General features: G+C 34.0%; 1 protein-coding gene across 1 annotated transcript in view; it reads right to left on the reverse strand.

Moving 5' to 3' along the window:
- JAK2 (Janus kinase 2) overlaps nt 1–18,854 on the reverse strand; it is a 116,619-nt gene that overhangs the window by 62,190 nt on the left and 35,575 nt on the right. The window contains exons 4-5 of the mRNA XM_065879133.1: nt 8,933–9,056; nt 728–845 (exon numbers count right to left, since the gene is read on the reverse strand). Coding sequence (XP_065735205.1) covers nt 728–845; nt 8,933–9,056 — 242 coding nt within the window. The remainder of the gene's footprint in view (nt 1–727; nt 846–8,932; nt 9,057–18,854) is intronic.

Genomic DNA, 18,854 nt, shown 5'->3' on the forward strand with positions numbered 1-18,854 from the left:
AATTTGTTGCTCACAAACTGAACTAGCCCTACTACACATGTTAGAAATGTGAGCTATGAGGATCTGTGAGGTTATTTCCCATGATATTAGCAGATCTGATTTAGAACTCCTTGATCTGATACCTTGGGGATATCAAGAATGTATCTTTACACAAAAGCACTAATCAAGGCAATAGATAAAAGCATTTAAAAATGTTCAAAAACACCACAAAAATTTAACAATATTAATAAACAACTGGAACACAGTTCTCAGACTAAGTATCAACAACCAGCCACCCTCCTATGAGGGGCTACACAAACTACTGTAGTTCACTTTTTATGCAATTACTTACTTTCTTCACATTTTACAATCCACTAATTAAGTCCGAAATTGTTTAGGAATTAAAAAAATTTTTTCTCTAAAGAAATTTCACTGTCCTATATTCCAGCCACTTAGGTCTACATGAATCATGTTGTAAAACTCAGTCTAAACTTGTGAAATCCTTAAAATGATCTAAAGCACTAAAATAAAAAGAAAATTCAAAAGGGGCAATTCTAGGAATCTTTATAAGATAGATTCTATTATCCATAAACCATGGGATTAAAAATTAGTGATAAAAGACTCAATTTTGTTACCTTTCTGCACCTGCTATGCAGACAGAACATCAATTTTCCCATATGTGAATATTTTTCTGATTAAGAGATACATTTACATGGCCAGATATTTATCATTTAACACATGTACATACCTGAGCAAAAAGGTAAGACATGACAAAGTCATCAAGAAGAGGAGCTTCAGCACCTCGAGATATTCCATGCCTATAGGTTCTGTTGCTGCCATTACAATACCAGTAAGGAAAGTAAAATCTACAAGACAATTAAAACAATCAGTCAGCCTCCAACAGTTCTAATATAAACATACTGTATATATATAACCACTTCCGATCTACCAAAAGGTATTATCCCATAATCAGAAAACACAACTAACAGTGTTAAATACAAAGTGAGGACAAAAGGAAATATGGGTAAAGCCATGGTAATAATACAGCCAGAAAATACAAGAAACATAAGTTTAAAATCCATATTCTGCCTTCTTCCATGAACAGAACATAGAAGCAAATAATAGAAAATAGAGAAATGTAGAAATAAAACATTAACAAAAAAAATTTTAGTATGGACACCAGGGGGGAAAGCAGGGGGGTGGTAGTGGTGGGATGAATTGGGAGATTGGGAATGACATATATACACTAATATGTATAAAATAGATAATTAATAAGGAACTGCTATATTAAAAAAATAAAATAAAATTCAAAAAAAAATTTTTAATGTAATTCTAGGAACATCAGTAGAGGAATCTGAAAATGCTAATTTGGTGTGAAAACAAATAATTGCTTCTTCTTTAAAGAAACAGAGATTACATAAAAAAGAGTGAAATAATGCCATTTGCAGCTACACAGACAGACCTAGAGATTATCATATTAAGCAAAGCCAGTCAGAAAGAGAAAGACAAATACCATATGATATCACTTATCTGTGGAATCTAAAATATGACACAAATGAACTTATCTGTGAAACAGAAACAGACTCACAGACATAGAGAACAGACTTGTGGTCACCAAAGGGGAAGGGGAGTGGGGGAGGGTTGGATTGTGAGTTTGGGGTTAGCAGATGCAAACTATTATATATAGAATGAATAAACAAGGTCCTACTATATAGCACAGGGATATTCAATATCCTGTAATAAGCTATAATGGAAAAGAATATGAAAAAGGAATATATATAAATATGTATAACTGAATCACTTTACTGTACACAAGTAACTAACACGACATTGTAAATCGACTATACTTCAGTTTAAAAAAATGGAGGTTACAAACTTGTCCTTCAGAGAAACAAAAAAATTCTATATTGCTTTTTTTATTTACAGCTCTACTGAGATATAATTCACATAAAGTTCACTCATTTAAAGTATACAATTCAATGTTTTTAGTATATTCAAAGCACTGTACAGACATCACCACAACCTAACTTTAGAACATCTTTATCTTCCATAAAAGAAATTCCCTACCCAAGCCACCCTTATCTACTCCTCAGCCCTAAGTTACCACTAGTCTACCTCTATAAATTTGTCTATTCTGGATATTTTATATAAATGCAATCATATAATATGTGGCTTTTTCTACCTTCTTTTACTTAGCATAATGTTTTCAAGGATCATCCACATTTATAGCAGTATCAGTACTTCATTTCTTTTTATTGCCCAATTAAATTCCCATTGTATGGATATACCACATTTTGCTTAACCATTCATGACTTCATGGCCATTTGGTTTGTTTCCATCTTTTTGCTATTGTGTATAATGTTGCTATGAATAATCATATACAAGTTTTCTTTCCTGTGGAAGTATGTTTTCATTTCTCTTGCATATATACCTAGGGTGGCACTGCTGAATCATATGATAATTCTATGTTTATCTTTTAAAGGAGTAGCCAAACTGTCTTTCAAAGCAGCGCTATTTTATACTTCTAACAATGTATGAGTGTCCCAATAGGTCACATCCTTGCCAACACTTGGGTGGAGAGTTTAGCTAAGTTACTCTATGGTGCTGCTGACTCAGCATTCATTTTGTTTCGTCAAGAGTCCTGTAGTGACCTTAAACTGACATTAGCTCCCACACAAACGCATGCCCTAGAGAACAACTTGCAGAGTCACAAGCAAATGTAAGTTCCTTATACGACTTCCCCAACAGCCTCTGTGATCAACAGTCATCCCTGCCTCCCAGTGTCTAGTCCTATGCACCTCTTCAATAAGATCCCTGCGTGGCTTACCAAAACCCAACTCTTTTGAATTGACCAGTCTGGCCTTAGTCCAGGAACCTCAAGGCACTCTACACTTAAACCCTAATAAAGGCACGTGCTCCAGGTCCTGACTCTCTCTATCTGCACTGTGCCTTGACCTCTCCATGTGACCCCTTAAGGCATGCGGGTACTTCCTCAAGAACCTGTGAGTAATAAACTTTTTTCTACTTCAATTCCTCTTGTAGTCTGTTGTTGAAATGTGGCTCACCATCTGGCACCCTATGTTCCACTTAATAAGAGGTAATTTGACAATTCTTTTTTTAATCTTTTGGCCACATCGCGCAGCACGTGGGATCTTAGTTCCACAACCAGGGATTGAACCCGTGGCCCCTGCATTGGCAACATGGAGTCTTAACCACTGGACCACCAGGGAAGTCCCTAATTTGACAAATTTATAACAATGTGTTATCGTCCATCTTTTTAATGCTTGCCATCCTAGTGGGTAAAATGGTATCCCACTGTGGTTTTGATTTACATTTCTCTAATGAATAAAGATGTTGAGTATCTTTTCACATGCTTATTTATCAGTTGTATGTTTTGTTTAGAGAAAGGGCTATTCAAAATGTTGCCCCTATTTTAATTGTGTTAGTTGTCACTGTACTGAACTGTAAGAGTTCTTTATATATTCTGGATATAAGACATCTGTCAGATATATAATTTACAAACATTTTCTTCCATTCTATAGGTTGTCTTTTCACATTCTTGTCAGTATCCTTTGATGCACAAACATATACTTGGATGAATCCCAATTAACCTATTTTTCTTTTGTTGCTTAGGTTTTTGGTGCCATATTGAAATCACTGCCTAATTTAAGTATGCACAAACATATACTTTGATGCACAAACATATACTTTGATGAATCCCAATTAACCTATTTTTCTTTTGTTGCTTAGGTTTTTGGTGCCATATTGAAATCACTGCCTAATTTAAGTACACAAACACATGATCCTGTTTTCTCCTAAGAATTTATAGTTTTAGCTCTTAGATTTAGGTCTATGATCCATTTTAAGTTACCTTTTTGTAAACAGTGTGAGTTGCCTAAATTCATTACTTTACATGTGGATATTCAGTTGTCCCGGCACCATTTGTTGAAAAGACTATTCTTTCCCCATGAATTGTCTTGGCACCCTTGTCTAAAGTCTATTACCATAGTATGAAAGATTATTTTTGGACTTTCAATTTTACTCCATTAATCTATTATCTAACCTTAAGTCAGCACCACACTGTCTTGATTACTGTGGTTGTGGATGAAGTTTTGAAATAAATGTAAATCTTCTAACTTTGTTCTTTTTCAAGACTGTTTGGGCTATTCCAAGTCCCTTTGATTTTTTATGAATTTTATGACAAATTTTTCAATTTCTGCAATAAAGATAGCTGGAATTTCAGTGGAGATTGCATTGAATATACAGATTAATTATGGGAACATTGCCATCTTAACAATATTAAGTCTTCCTATATTATCTTTCCATTTATTTAGGTGTTTCTCTAATTTCTTTCAATAATATTTTATATTTCTCAGTACACAAACTGTGCACTTCTTTTGTCAGGTTTATACCTAAGTATTCTTTTATGCAATGGTAAATGGAATTTTCTTAATTTCACATTTCTTCTCTAATTGCTAGCATACAGAAATACAACTGATTTTGTATTTCTATCCTGTAACTGGGCTGAGCTCATTTATTAGTTCTAATTGTTTCTTAATTCCTTAGGATTTTTCATATACTAGATCATATCATCTGTGAACAGAGTTTACCACTTCTTTTCCAATATAGATGCCCTGTATTTCTTTCTCTTGCCTATTTTCCCTGGCTAGAATCTATGGTACAGTGTTAAACAGAAGTGGTGAGAGCAGATATTTGTGTCTTGTTCCTGATCTTTGGAAGAAAGCATTCAGCCTTTCACTATCAAGCATAAGGTTAGCTTTGGGTTTTTCACAGATGCCCTTTATCAGACTAAGTTCCCTTCCATCCTTATTATGTTTAATATTTTGATCAAGATAGAATGTTGGATTTTGTCAAATGTTTATCTCTGTCTCTATTAAGATGATAATAAGATTTGATTCTTTATTCTACTAATATGGTACATTATATTGATTGATTGATTTTCATATGTTAAAGCAACCTTGTATTTCCTGGAGTAAAGTCCACCTGGTCAATATTTAATCCTTTTTATATATTGCTGAATTTTGTTTGCTAGTATTTTCTTGATGATTTTTACAACTATGTTTATAAGGGATATTTGTCTGTAGCTTTCTTTTCTTTTAGATGTCTGTCTGGATTTGGTATCAGGGTAATGGTGAACTCACAGAATGAATTAGGAAGTGTTCCCTCCTTTTCACTTTTTGTGAATAACTAGTATCAACTCTTCCTTAAAAGTTTAATAGAATTACCAGTAGAGCCACTTGGGCCTGGGCTTTCCTTTGTGGAAAAGTTTTTTGTTTGTTTTTTTTTGAGGTACGCGGGCCCCTCTCTGTTGTGGCCTCTCCCGTTGCGGAGCACAGGCTCCGGACGTGCAGGCTCAGCAGGCATGGCTCACGGGCCCAGCCGCTCCACGGCATGTGGGATCCTCCCGGACCAGGGCACGAACCCGTGTCCCCTGCATTGGCAGGCGGACTCTCAACCACCAGGGCAGCCCGGGAAAGTTTTTTTAAATTACTAATTGAATTCCATTTCTTTACTTGCTAAGGTCTATTCAGACATTCTACTTCTTGCTTTGTCAGTTCTACAGTTTGTGTCTTTCTAAACATTTGTCCATTTCATTTGGTTATGTAGTTTGTTGGCATACAGTTGTTCCTTATAATCCTTTTTATTTCTGTAAGGTCACAGTAATGTTACCTCTTTTATTCCTGATTTTAATAATTTAAGCTTCTCTCTTTTTATCTTGGTCAGTTTAGCTAAAGGTTTACTGATATTGTTGATCTTTTCAAAGAACCAGCTTTTGGTTTCTTGATTTTCTCTGTTGTCCTCCTATTCTCTATTTCATTTATTTCTACTCTGATCTTTATTATTTCCTTCCTTCAACTTGATTTGAATTTAATGTACTCTTCTTTTTCTACTTTGTTAAAGTGGAATGTTAATAGCTTTGAGAACTTTTTTCTTTTTTAATATAGGCACTTATAGCTATGAATTTCCTTTAAGCATTGTTTTAGCTGCATACCATAAGTTTTGATATGATCTGTTTTCATTTTCAGTCATATCAAAGTATTTTCCATTTTCCTTTGTGATTTCTTCTCTGACCCCTCAGTTATTTAGAAATGTGTTGTTAATTACCATGTATTTGTGAATTTTCCAGATCTCCTTCTGTTAATGATCCCTAATTTAATTCCACTGTGGTCAGAGAACATACTTTGTATGACTTCAATCTTTGTAAATTTATTGAGATTCATTTTGTGGACTAACATATGATCTATCCTGGAGAATATTCCATATGCACTTGAAAAGAATGTGTATTGTGCTGTGGTTGGGTGCAGTGTTCTATATATATATGTATGTCTAGCTGGTTTACAGTGTTGGTCAAGTCTTCTATTTCCTTGCTGATCTTCTGTCTAGTTGTTCTGTCCCTTACTGAAAGTGACGTATTGAAGTCTCCAACTATTATTGTTGAATTGTCTAGTTTTCCCTTTAATTCTTTCATTGCTGCTTCATTTATTTTGGAGCTCTGTAGTTGGATCCAACTTATAACAATTTTAAACAAATGTTATTATGTTTCCTAACAGATTAACTCCTTGATAACTATAAAATGTCCCTCTTCTGTCTCTAGCAACAATATATATCTTAAAGACAATTTTGTCTGATATTAATACAGCTACTCCAGCTCTCTTTCAGTTACTGAAAGCCTGTTTTATCTTTTTCAATCCTTTACTTTCAAGTTGTGTTTTTGAATGCAAAGTGTGCCTCTTATAGACAGCATGTAATTTATGTTTTTTTTTAATTCAGTCCTCCAATCTCTGCCTTTTGACCTGAGTGTTTAATTCGTTTACATTTAAGGCAATTACTGTTAATAAAGTATTTATTATGTCTGTCATTTTGCTTCTATTAGGCTTTTTTTCGATTTTTTGTTCATATATTCCTCCATTATTGCTACAGATATTTTCTAGTGTATTACATACATTAAGTCTCTTGTTTTATCTTTTACTATATATTTTTGAGTTATTTTCATAGGAGTCTCCCAGAGGATTACAACAGACATTTTAACTTAAACAATCTAGTTCTTATTCATATCAACTTAATTTCAATAAAATACAGAAACTCTGTTCCATTCCCTTTATTCTGTATTTGTCATAAAAGTAACATCTTTATACGTTATAAGCCCTCCAACACAGTTTTATAATTGTTGCTCTTTTATGTTGATTTTGAAATAACCCATAAATATGTAATAAAGGAAATGAAGAATAGCCTCTGAATAAAAGGCAGGTGGAATTTTTTTTTAATTATATAAAATCTCCTTTTGGGTAGTTTCTGGTTAGACTATCCTTGGAACTTTTGATTATAGGTAGCAATGGATATGTGCCCCCTTAGTTTAAAAATACAAGAAAGTCATGAATTTGATAAGGGACATATTTTTTAATTCTTAAGAAGAGGTCAGCAAACTATGGCTCACAGGCCCAATCTGGTCCACTACCAATTTTTATAAAGTTTTACTGGAACACAGTCATGGCCATTCATTTACTTACTGTCTATGGTTGCTTTCACACTATAATAATAGAGTTGAATAACTACAACAGAGACAGTATGGCCTGCAATGCCTGAAATATTTACTATCTGGCTTCGTATAGAAAAAGACTGCAGACCACTGCTCTACAAACATTTTAAAATAAAAAGATATACTACTTGCTGATTGCAGAAAGTACAGTAATTATAGAAAGTAATAAAGAAAATATTCTTAATAAGATACTGATATTTTGTGAAACATATGCATATTACCTGCTTCTTTAAATAACACAAATTGAAAAGTCTTAAAATCTGCATAACTCTTACATAACTTTGAATAGATTTAATCCTAGGTCCCTTATGTTTTTTGTTGTTATTAGTCATTATTTTAAGTGACCTCTTTCTGTTTGTTTGTGGTGTATGGAAATAGTTAATTTTTTAACATACTGATCACATAAATCTAGCCTTCTGCTGAATGATTATTATTGATGCCTGTAGATTTGTTCATATTTTCTATGTTAACAATCATATCATCCCCAAATAATGACTTTTTGCTTTTTTGTTCTCAATTATGAAATATTTTATTTATTTTTCCTGTCTTACTATACTGGTTAGGAACTCCACCAAAATCCTACATACAAGCAGTGATCACGGCTATCGTTGTTTTCTATACATCTTGTTCCTGATTTTAAAGAGAACGCTTCTAACATTTTACCATTTAAGAATATTATTTGCCACATGTTTTTTGCAGATATCCTTTGTCATGGTAAGGATGCCTCTCTTAAGTCTTAGTTTATTACGGTCTCCTTTTTTCTTTTTAAAAACATGAATGAGTCCATTTTCTTTTTTACTATGCAACACTGACTCTGTATGGAATGGATCTATTTCATAAGTAAGAAACAGAGATCAAACTTATTTCTTTGTTTCATCCTTTTGAATGGAAAAGTACCTCTGGATTTCTCTAAATTGGTACTACATATTACCAAAGATTATCCAATAAAGTAACATAATTTGAGGTTGTAAATAATCACTGGCAAAATCTTATCTTTCCTTCACTTCAACTTAAAAAAAAGTTATTAAAAAGAAAAAATGTGAGATTACATATTATTGAACAAAACATCAAATTTCCTGGGAAACTATCAATATTCCAAACATTTAGGATTTTGCTAGTAAAGGCCATTCTTGCCCTGTTCAAAATTTAACTATAATCTTAAGTGGTAAAGTAGCATCTCACCAGGACAGCTTTATTCTCAGAGCATTCTAGTTAAAGAACATGTATGAACACTTTCTCTAGTGGGGAAAGAGAGTCTTAATTGAAGAAGATTAGATGCTAATTGGTTCTGGTCTCTGATATTAAAGACCTTGCAATTTAAAAATATGGTTGATAATTTCTCCCACTTTGCCCTTTTACTATTAAGTTAATTAGTCACTTTACTGGAGAAAGTACCTGACTCTGTAGAGTACATTGTGCCTGGTTGATTCATCTATATGGAAGACGTGGTTGGGTGGATACCAGATCCTTTCTGTTTCATTCATTAAAGCAAACATACTATGATACACAGGTGTGACTCCTAGGAAAGAAGCAGAAAAAAAATTATTAGATAGTGAAGTACATTTACATAACATCTATAATCTGCAATGGGGCTGAAGCAACAACACTTAAAATCAGCACAAAATGCAGTAGCAGTCAAAATCTTCTCGTTCAACACGACTTACAACTGAATTCTTAATTAAATATATTTTCCCCCTATATTTTAAAATTTGATTGCTACGATTCTTTCAAGCACATTATAAAATATATTTTATCTAGTTTTTTAGTTGTCCTGTACAGTAAGGTTGATACAAAGTTACGTGTGTTTTAAATAATCATGAGGGTACCAAATAACTAAAATATTTAGGAGTCATCAGATGCTTTAAAGAGAACAGTGAAACCGTTTTATTTTTAAATGTCAAGTTTTATACAATATACCGGTCATTATATCCTCTGCACTATTTAAACTTACAATGAAATACTTTAAACATCAACTTAAAATGCAAGAATTGTTTTCAAAGATATTTTAGGAGGTACATTAACAAAAGGCTGAAGGACAGTGGACTTTTAAAAAAACATACAGAACACCTAAGTCACACAAGTAAATAACACATATTATTTCCAAGCACATACAGAACATTCACACGTACATTCACCCAAATAAATACCAATCATATGGAGACTAAAAACAAGTGTCCAAAAATACCAGAGAATGATCATACATACCATGTTTTCTAATCACGCTTCAATTAAATCAGAAATGAATACTAAGGAAAAATTTTTTAATCCTATATATTTGTAAACATAAGCCTCACAGAAAGTATGTTTACTCTACTGATGTTTTCATTCTTTTCCACTGTAGGCAAAATGACACCAACCTGATACACTGACAATGAAGATTTAAATTTTTTATTTAAGTTATTAACATAACTGTCTACTCATAAATATGTAACAATTTCAACTAGTTATATATAAAAACATTATTCAGTAACAACTTTGAAACTGTATCCTTGCATCATTTTTGAATTTACAAATACTTCTAAATACCTCACAGGTCATAGGAGAAATTATAACAGAAATTAAAAAGCACTTATAATGAATGATGACCAATACCATGTATTAAATGATGGAATATAACTAAAGTGATACTCAAGAGGGAAAATTGTAGCTTTAACCTGCTTATATTAGAAAATCACAGATAATGACCTAAATTATCTAACTCAATGCCTTAGAAAACAACAGACTAATCCCAAAGACAGATGAAAGAAGGACATGATAGAGTAGAAGTTAACAGAGAATAAAGATTCAATAAAGAGAACCAACAAAATAAAATCTGATTATTTGTAATTACTAACAAAATAAATAAGCCTTTGTCCAGCCTGATCAAGAAAAAAAAAACAAACAAAAAAGGAGGCATAGATAAACATTAAGAATTTTTTAAAGTATAATTACAAGTATATGTTATAAAGACAAAAAGTGTTAGAATAAATTTTGGCAGTAAATTTGAAAATGTAGACAATTGGACAATTTTTGAAAATCTACATTACTTTAAAAAATGGATTCAAGAATTTTAAAACTTCAAAAGAAAAATAACTATTAAAGAAACAATCTAAGCACTTAAAAAGTTGAGGAGAGGGCTTCCCTGGTGGCGCAGTGGTTGGGAGTCTACCTGCCGATGCAGGGGACATGGGTTCGTGCCCCAGTCCGGGAAGATCCCACATGCCGTGGAGCAGCTGGGCCCATGAGCCATGGCTGCTGAGCCTGTGCGTCCGGAGCCTGTGCTCCACAACGGGAAAGGCCACAACAGTGAGAGGCCCGCGTACCGCAAAAAAAAAAAAAAAGAAAGCAGAAGACAGTGCTTATAGTCATGTTTAGTCACACTACCTTATTCCAAAATGGCAATTATATATTAATACTTATTTCATGTTTTTCTTACTAGTTCATGTTAATTGGACTGTCTTAGGAAGGAAGAAAAGGCAGTGATACTGTGTTTGAGATATACATTATATTGAATAGATTGGACCTCAAAGAAACCTCAAAGTCATTTTTAACTCCCTTTCTTTCCCCACACACCAAGTCCAAATTATTCTTATTTTTATTTATTAATAAAATAATATTAATTAGTTCAAATGTTTCTTGTTTTTCAAGCCATTACCAGAATTGTGATTCAATTCTGTATCATTCTAGACCAAGAATAGTCATCATTCCACTAATATTAAGAGTCCCTATTCTATAATATGCACAAGATAGGTATGGAAAATACAAAAATGAAAATAGTGCCTAACTCTAAGGATCTCACAGTGTAGTAGATGACACAGAGAAGCCATTAGAGAATTACAATTCAAGGAATTAAGTGCAATGACAGTAAAGACAACAAGAAAACACAAAAGTACAGAGAGGTGACAAAGGTTCTTCGCTTGACCAAATTTTAGTCAGGTTCCTCTGAACCCTCTCCCTAACAAGTCCCAACCATGTATTTCCTTGTAGAATCCAGTTTAAGCAGGAATCCTGCTTAAGTCCTTTTAGCAAGAATTCGCCACCTTTGATATCTGATCAAATTCTTCACCCCTACCATCCCCCAGGTGGTAGATGCTCACCTTGGCCTGCTCAGCAAGAATCCTCTGTTAGGTTGGTTCAGCCAAAAATATTCCCAGACTTTGATGTCTCCTCTAGTAATGTTCCATTCACCAATGCCCCCACCCTACTTGCTCCTTGGCTATAAATTCCCACTTGTTCAGACTGTATCTAGAATTAAGCCCACTCCTCTACTGGAGTAGCTTCCCCTACTACAATAGTTGTTTAAATAAAGTCCATCTTTACCACTTTAACTTTCGTTTGGCTCTGGTTTCCTTTAACAGAGGTAAAAAATTTATCAAGAGGTTCAAGAGGAGTAAAGATAAACAAGAGCTGAAGGAATCTGTCACCAGCAGATCTGCAATACCAGAAATATTAAAAGGAGTTCTTTAAACTGAAGGAAAATGATGACAGATGAAAGCATGGAACTGTAGGAAAAATGAAGAACATGGGAAAGGGTAAAGATAAAAGAACAATGACTATTTAAAGCAATAATAATATAAGTGCCCTGTGTGTTTATGATGTATACAAAAGTAAAATATACTATATCAATAGCACCAAATGTGAAAAGAAGGAGTTAAACTGTTATAAAGTTCTTGAACTGTTTGAAAAATAACATACTAATTTAAGACTGTAATAAGCCAAAAATGTACATTATAATATCTAGGGTAGCCACCAACAGAAAAATACCAAAACTAGTACAAAAAATCCAATAGAAGAGATGAAGAAACAAAATATACTTGATCAACCTAAAAAACGTAGAAAAGGAAAACAAAATGAAGACAGATAAACAGAAAACAAACAAGATAATAAATTTAAACACAAATACATCAGTAGTTACTGACTATATTACATAAATGTAAATGAGCCAATTAAAATGCATACTCTATCAGTCTGGATTATTAAAAAAACCTTTGTGTTATTTACAAGAGATACTTTAAATGTGAGACACAGATAGGCTGAAGCTAAAAAGTAAGAAAATGATATACGACGCAAACACAAACCAAAACAAACGTGATGAGTCAACATTAGCATCAGATGAAATAAACTTTAGGAAGAAGCATTAGTTGTGATAAAAAGGAACACTTCACAGTGATAAGAGGGTCAGTTCAACAGGAAGACAATAATATTAAATGTGTGTACAGCTAATAACATGGCTACAAAATACATGAAGCAAAAAAACATAGAACCAGAAGGAGAAACACATTCAAAATCTCTCAGAAACTGAGAAAAGACAAAAAAATAAAAATAAAAGGACATAAAATTTAAAAACTAACCAATTCAAATTTAGAGAACACTACACCTAGCAAGTGCAGAATACACACCATTTTTAAATGCATGTGAAATATTAAACAAGACAGTTGATAACCTAAGTAACAATGAAAGTCTCAAAAAATTTCAAAGGATTGAAATTATACAGAGTATACACTATGACCATAGAAAATTAAACAAACAAAAAAATCAGTAACAGATGGATAATTTTAAAATCCCCAAAAGGAATCAGAATCTAGATCTCCTATATTACCTAAAATGTCCAGTTTTTAACAAAAAGATTATGAGATATGCAAAGAAACAGGAAAGTGTAATCCTTGGGCAAGAAAAAAGGAAGGCAACAAACACTGCCTGTGAGAAGACCCAGATGTGAGATTTAACAAAATCTTCAAAGCAGTCATTATAAATATGATCAAAGAACTAGAATAAACCATGATTACAGAAGTAAAGGAAGAGTGACATCAGTGAAAATGGAATATCCCTATACAGCAACAAGAAAAACTGAGTAAAAACTGTCAGAATCAACTTCATGAGAACTCTGGAAAACAGTCAAAGATATGCAACAATCAAGCAATTGTTGAGTGAGGAAAAAGACAATTTTAAAATGGTAGGAAAAATTGGCAGCATTTCTACGTTCCTCTCTGCTCATGAAGGGCTTAGAGATGGCAGCTGGTATTCCCAATGTGAAACTCTGGTTCATGGCTCTGGAGTGAAGAGAGCCAACCTTAATCTCAAGGAACTGATTTTTGTCTCTTTTGACCTGACTGGAAACTGACAGAAGAATTGTTGCAAGAATATACCTATGTTTCACCAAATTTGGAACTTTCTCAGAGCAGAAAAGCAGCTTCATAGAGGTAATTCCTCCAAAATGTTGTAAGGCAAATGACCAATGTGCTGCCACCTGGGGCAAAAGTTCTAAAGTTGAGGCCAAAAACAGACATGCTGAAAGCTAAAGAGAAAATGATAGGGAGAAAGTTTCTTTGAGGAATTAAAGCATTGAAAACCACCTTTATATACTGGAGAAGAGGAAAGCCATATTGATGCCCGAGGAAGGACAGTTAAGAGAAGACCCTTAAAGCTTTCACCTCAGGCTGATCTTCAGTCTCAGCACAAGCAGAAAGAAAAGGCTAAGGCAAAGTTGTACACAGACTGAATAAACACTGAAGAAATGATCAAACAGAGAGCCAATCTGCAAAGACTGGGAGAATTTTTGGTCCTCATTTCTTTTCTTTTGGTTCTTGGAATTCAAAGAAATCTCTGATAATAAAACCTGACCACAAGCTAAAGGAACAGAGACTTCAGAATTAAACATGACAAAGAATACAGACTTTATAAATATAGTTTCGAAAAGTCAGTAAACAAACAACTGCCACCTAAAGCAAGCAACAAAAAACACAGAAGAGAGAAGACTCAAATTTCCAGTTACTACATTATAGATTTGAAAGATCCAACTTGTTGAATATTCAATCAAAAATTATGAAGCAAGCAAAGAAAGAGGAAAGAATTCCCATACACAGAAGAAATTAAGAGAAACTACCTTGAGGAACAGAGACGTAGGTTTTACTAGAAAATGACTTTAATTTGCTGCCTTCAGTGTGCTCAAAAATGCTAAAGGAAACCATGGACAAAGAACTGAAGGAAACCAGGAGAAGGATGTAATCAACTAAGACATGAACAGTATAAAAAGAGAAAATCTGGAGCAAAAAAATACAATAACTGAAACTGAAAATTCACTAGAGGGGTTCAAAAGCATGTTTAAACAGAAGAATCAGCTAACTGATTCTGATTCAAGTCAATTGAAACTACCTACTTGGAAGAGCAGGGGGGAAAAAGAAAATAGAAAGGAAAAAAATGGAGAAAACTAACACACCTGTAGGATACCTTCAAGTGTATCAACATATACATTATGGGAGTTCCAGAGGGAGAGAAAGTAGAGAAAATGACAGAAAGAATATCGAAGAAATAATGGCTCCAAACTCCCCAAGTTTGATGAGAACCACAAATCCCACAAATCTAAGAAGCTCAGTGAGTTCCAAGATGATAAATGCAACGTGATGCACACTGAGACACATTAAAATCAAACCACCGAAAGCCAAAGATAAAGAGAATCTGGAAAACAGCAAGAGACAAATGATTCATTACATACAAGGAATCCTCAATTAGGCAGTCTCAGTAAGACTCACAGCCAATTTCTCATCAGCAACCACTGAGGTCATGAGGAAACTGGATGATATAATTAAAGGGCTCAAAGAGAAAAATGTCAAACAAGACTTTTACATCTGGCAAAATAATCCTTTAAAGATGAAGCAGAAATGAAGACATTCTCAGATAAACAAAAGCTGAGTGAGTTCACTGCTAATAGACCTGCCCCACAAGAAATGCTAAAAAGTATTCTTCAGGTGGAAATGATAACATATCAGACAGTAACTCAAAGTCATGAGAAAAAAATTTAAAACTGTTATGAAGATATCTATATATAAATACAAAAGCCAATATTACTGTATTTTTTAAGTGGTAATTCCTCTTTTAACCCTTAATGCTCTAATATAAAAATGCATAAACCAATAATTACAAAACTATGTTAACGGGCATGTAATATATAAGGATGTAATTTGTAAAACAACAACAAAAAGGAGGTGGGACAGAGGTGTATGTAAGCAGTTTCTGCATACTATTGAAGCTAAGGTGGTATTAATTAAAAATAGATTATCATACTTCAAGAGATTAATTAAAATCCTTAGGGTGACCCCTAAGAAAATAACTAAAAAATACACAGAAAGGAAAATGAGAAAGGAATCAAAATGTTATAATAAAAAAATTAAACACAAAGGAAAGTAATAATGGAGGAACCAAGGAGTAAAAAACATCTGAGACATATAAAAGACAGAGCAAAATAGCAGAAAGTAGCCTTCATTACCAGGAATTACTACAAACATAAATGAATAAAACTATCCAATTAAAGGCAGAGATTGGTAGAATGGGTTAAAAAATAGAAAATGACCCAACTATATGCTGTCCACCAGAGACTCATTTTAAATCTAAAGACATTTTAAGTTGAAAGGGAAAGCACAGAAAAAGATAACCCATGCAAAGAGCAGGCAAAAGAATGCTGGGATGGCTATACTAATATCAGGCAAAATAGATTTTAAGTCAAGAACCGTTAAAAAAGAAGAGCATTATGTATAGATGAAATTCTCAATCCTTCAAGAAGATACAGCAATTATAAACATATACATATCTAACAAATGAGCCCCAAAATATATGGACTAAAAATTGAAAACTGAAAGGAGAAACAGACAGTTCAACAATAACAGTTGGAGAGTTCAATACCCCATTCCTAATAAAGGACAGAAAAACTATACAGAAATAGAGGATTTATATTACTATAAATCAACTAGATGTAACAGACATATTCAGAACACGACCACAAAATAGCAAAACATACATTTTTTTCTCAAATGTATGTTTGAGAAACATACATTTCTCATGGAATATTTCCCAGGGTAGGCCATATGTTAAGTCACAAAAAAAATCTCAACACATTTAAAAAGAATTAAATCATCCAAAATATCTTCTCTGATAACAATGGAATGAAAGTAGAAATCATAACAGAAGGAAAACTGGAAAATTCACAAATATGTGGAAATTAAGTAACACACCCTGAAGAAACCATGGATCAAAGAAATTGAAAAAAGCACTGAGACAACTGAAAACAAAAACACAACATATCAAAACTTCTGGGATGCAGCAAAACCAGAGGATAGAGGGAAAATTATAGCTGTAAACACCTATATTAAAAAAGAATCGGGGGGACCTTCATGATGGTGGAGGAGTAAGACGTGAGATCACCTTCCTCCCCACAAGTACATCAAACATACACCTACATGTGGAACAACTCCTACAAAACACCTACTGAAGGCTGGCAGAAGACCTCAGAGTTCCCAAAATGATCTTGGTGCCCCAGCCGGGTGTCAGGCCTGAGCCTCTGATGTGGAAGAGCTGAGTTCAGGACATAGGACCACCAGAGACATCTCAGCCTCAAGTAATATCAATTGGCAAGAGCTCTCCCAGAGATCTCTGTCCCAATGCTAAGACCCAGCTCCACCCAACAACCAGCAAGCTCCAGTGCTCAATGTCCCATGCCAAACAACTAGCAAGACAGGAACACAACCCCACCCATTAGCAGAGAGGCTGCCTAAAATCATAATAAGTTCACAGACACACCAAAACACACCACCAGATACACCTCTGCCCACCAGAAAGACTAGGTCCAGCCCCACCCACCAGAACACAGGTACCAGTCCCGTCACCAGGAAGCCTACACAAGCCACTGAACAAACCTTACCCACTGGGGGCAGACACCAAAAACAACGGGAACTATGAACATGCAGCCTGCGAAAAGGAGACCCCAAACACAGTAAGTTAAGCAAAATGAGAAGACAGAAGTATGCAGCAGATGAAGCAGAAAGGTAAAAACCCACCAGACCAAACAAATGAGGTAATAAGCACTCAACCTCAAAAAGAATTCAGAGTAATGGTAGTAAAGATGATCCAAAATCTTGGAAATAGAATGGAGAAAATACAAGAAACGCTTAACAAGGACCTAGAAAAACTAAAGAGAAAACAGAGAATGATGAACAGCACAATAAATGAAATTAAAAATTCTCTAGAAGGAATCAACAGCAGAATAACTGAGGCAGAAGAATGGATAAGTAACCTGGAAGATAAAATAGTGGAAATAACTAATGCAGAGCAGAATAAAGAAAAAAAGAATGAAAATATTTGAGCACAGTCTCAGAGACTTCTGGGATGACATTAAACACACCAACATTTGACTTATAGGGGTCCCAGAAGAAGAGAAAAAGAAAGGGACTAAGAAAATATTTGAAGAGATTATAGTTGAAAACTTCCCTAATATGGGAAAGGCAATAGTTAATCAAGTCCAGGAAGCACAGAGAGACCCATACAGGATAAATGCCAAGGAGAAACATGCCAAGACACATATTAATCAAACTATCAAAAATTAAATACAAAGAAAAAATATTAAAAGCAGTAAGGGAAAAACAACAAATAACATACAAGGGAATCCCACTAAGCTTAACAGCTGATCTTTCAGCAGAAACCCTGCAAGCCTAAAGGGAATGGCAGAACATATTTAAAGTGATGAAAGGGAAAAACCTACAACCAAGATTACTCTAACCAGCAAGAATCTCATTCAGATTTGACGGAGAAATAAAAACCTTTACAGACAGGCAAAAGCTAAGAGAATCCAGCACCACCAAACCAGCTTTACAACAAATGCTAAAGGAACTTCTCTAGGCAGGAAACACAAGAGAAGGAAAAGACCTACAATAACAAAACCAAAACAATTAAGAAAAAGGTAATAGAAACATACATATCGATAATTACCTTAAATATAAATGGATTAAATGCTCCATCTAAAAGATAGACTGGCTGAATGGATACAAAACCAAGACCTGTATAGATGCTGTCTATAGGAGACCCACTTCAGACGTAGGGACACATACAGATAGAAAGTGAGGGGATGGAAAAAGATATTCCATGCAAATGGAAATCAAAAGAAAGCTGGAGTAGCAATTCTCATATCAGACAAAATAGACTTTAAAATAAAGACTATTAGAAGAGACAAAGAAGGACACTACAGAATGATCAAGGGGGCAATCCAAGAAGAAGATATAACAATTGTAAATATTTATGCACCCAACATAGGAGCACCTCAGTACATAAGGCAAATGCTAACAGCCATAAAAGGGGAAATGCACAGTAACACATTCATAGTAGGGGACTTAACACCCCACTTTCACCAATGGACAGATCATCCAAAATGTAAACAAGGAAACACAAGCTTTAAATGACACATTAAACAAGATGGACTTCATATTTAGAGGACAATATTCCATCCAGAAACAACAGAATACACTTTTTTCTCAAGTGCTCATGGAACATTCTCCAGGATAGATCATATCTTGGG

Source organism: Phocoena phocoena, chromosome 6 (genome assembly GCF_963924675.1).
Source record: "Phocoena phocoena chromosome 6, mPhoPho1.1, whole genome shotgun sequence".
Taxonomy (NCBI): Eukaryota; Metazoa; Chordata; class Mammalia; order Artiodactyla; family Phocoenidae; genus Phocoena; species Phocoena phocoena.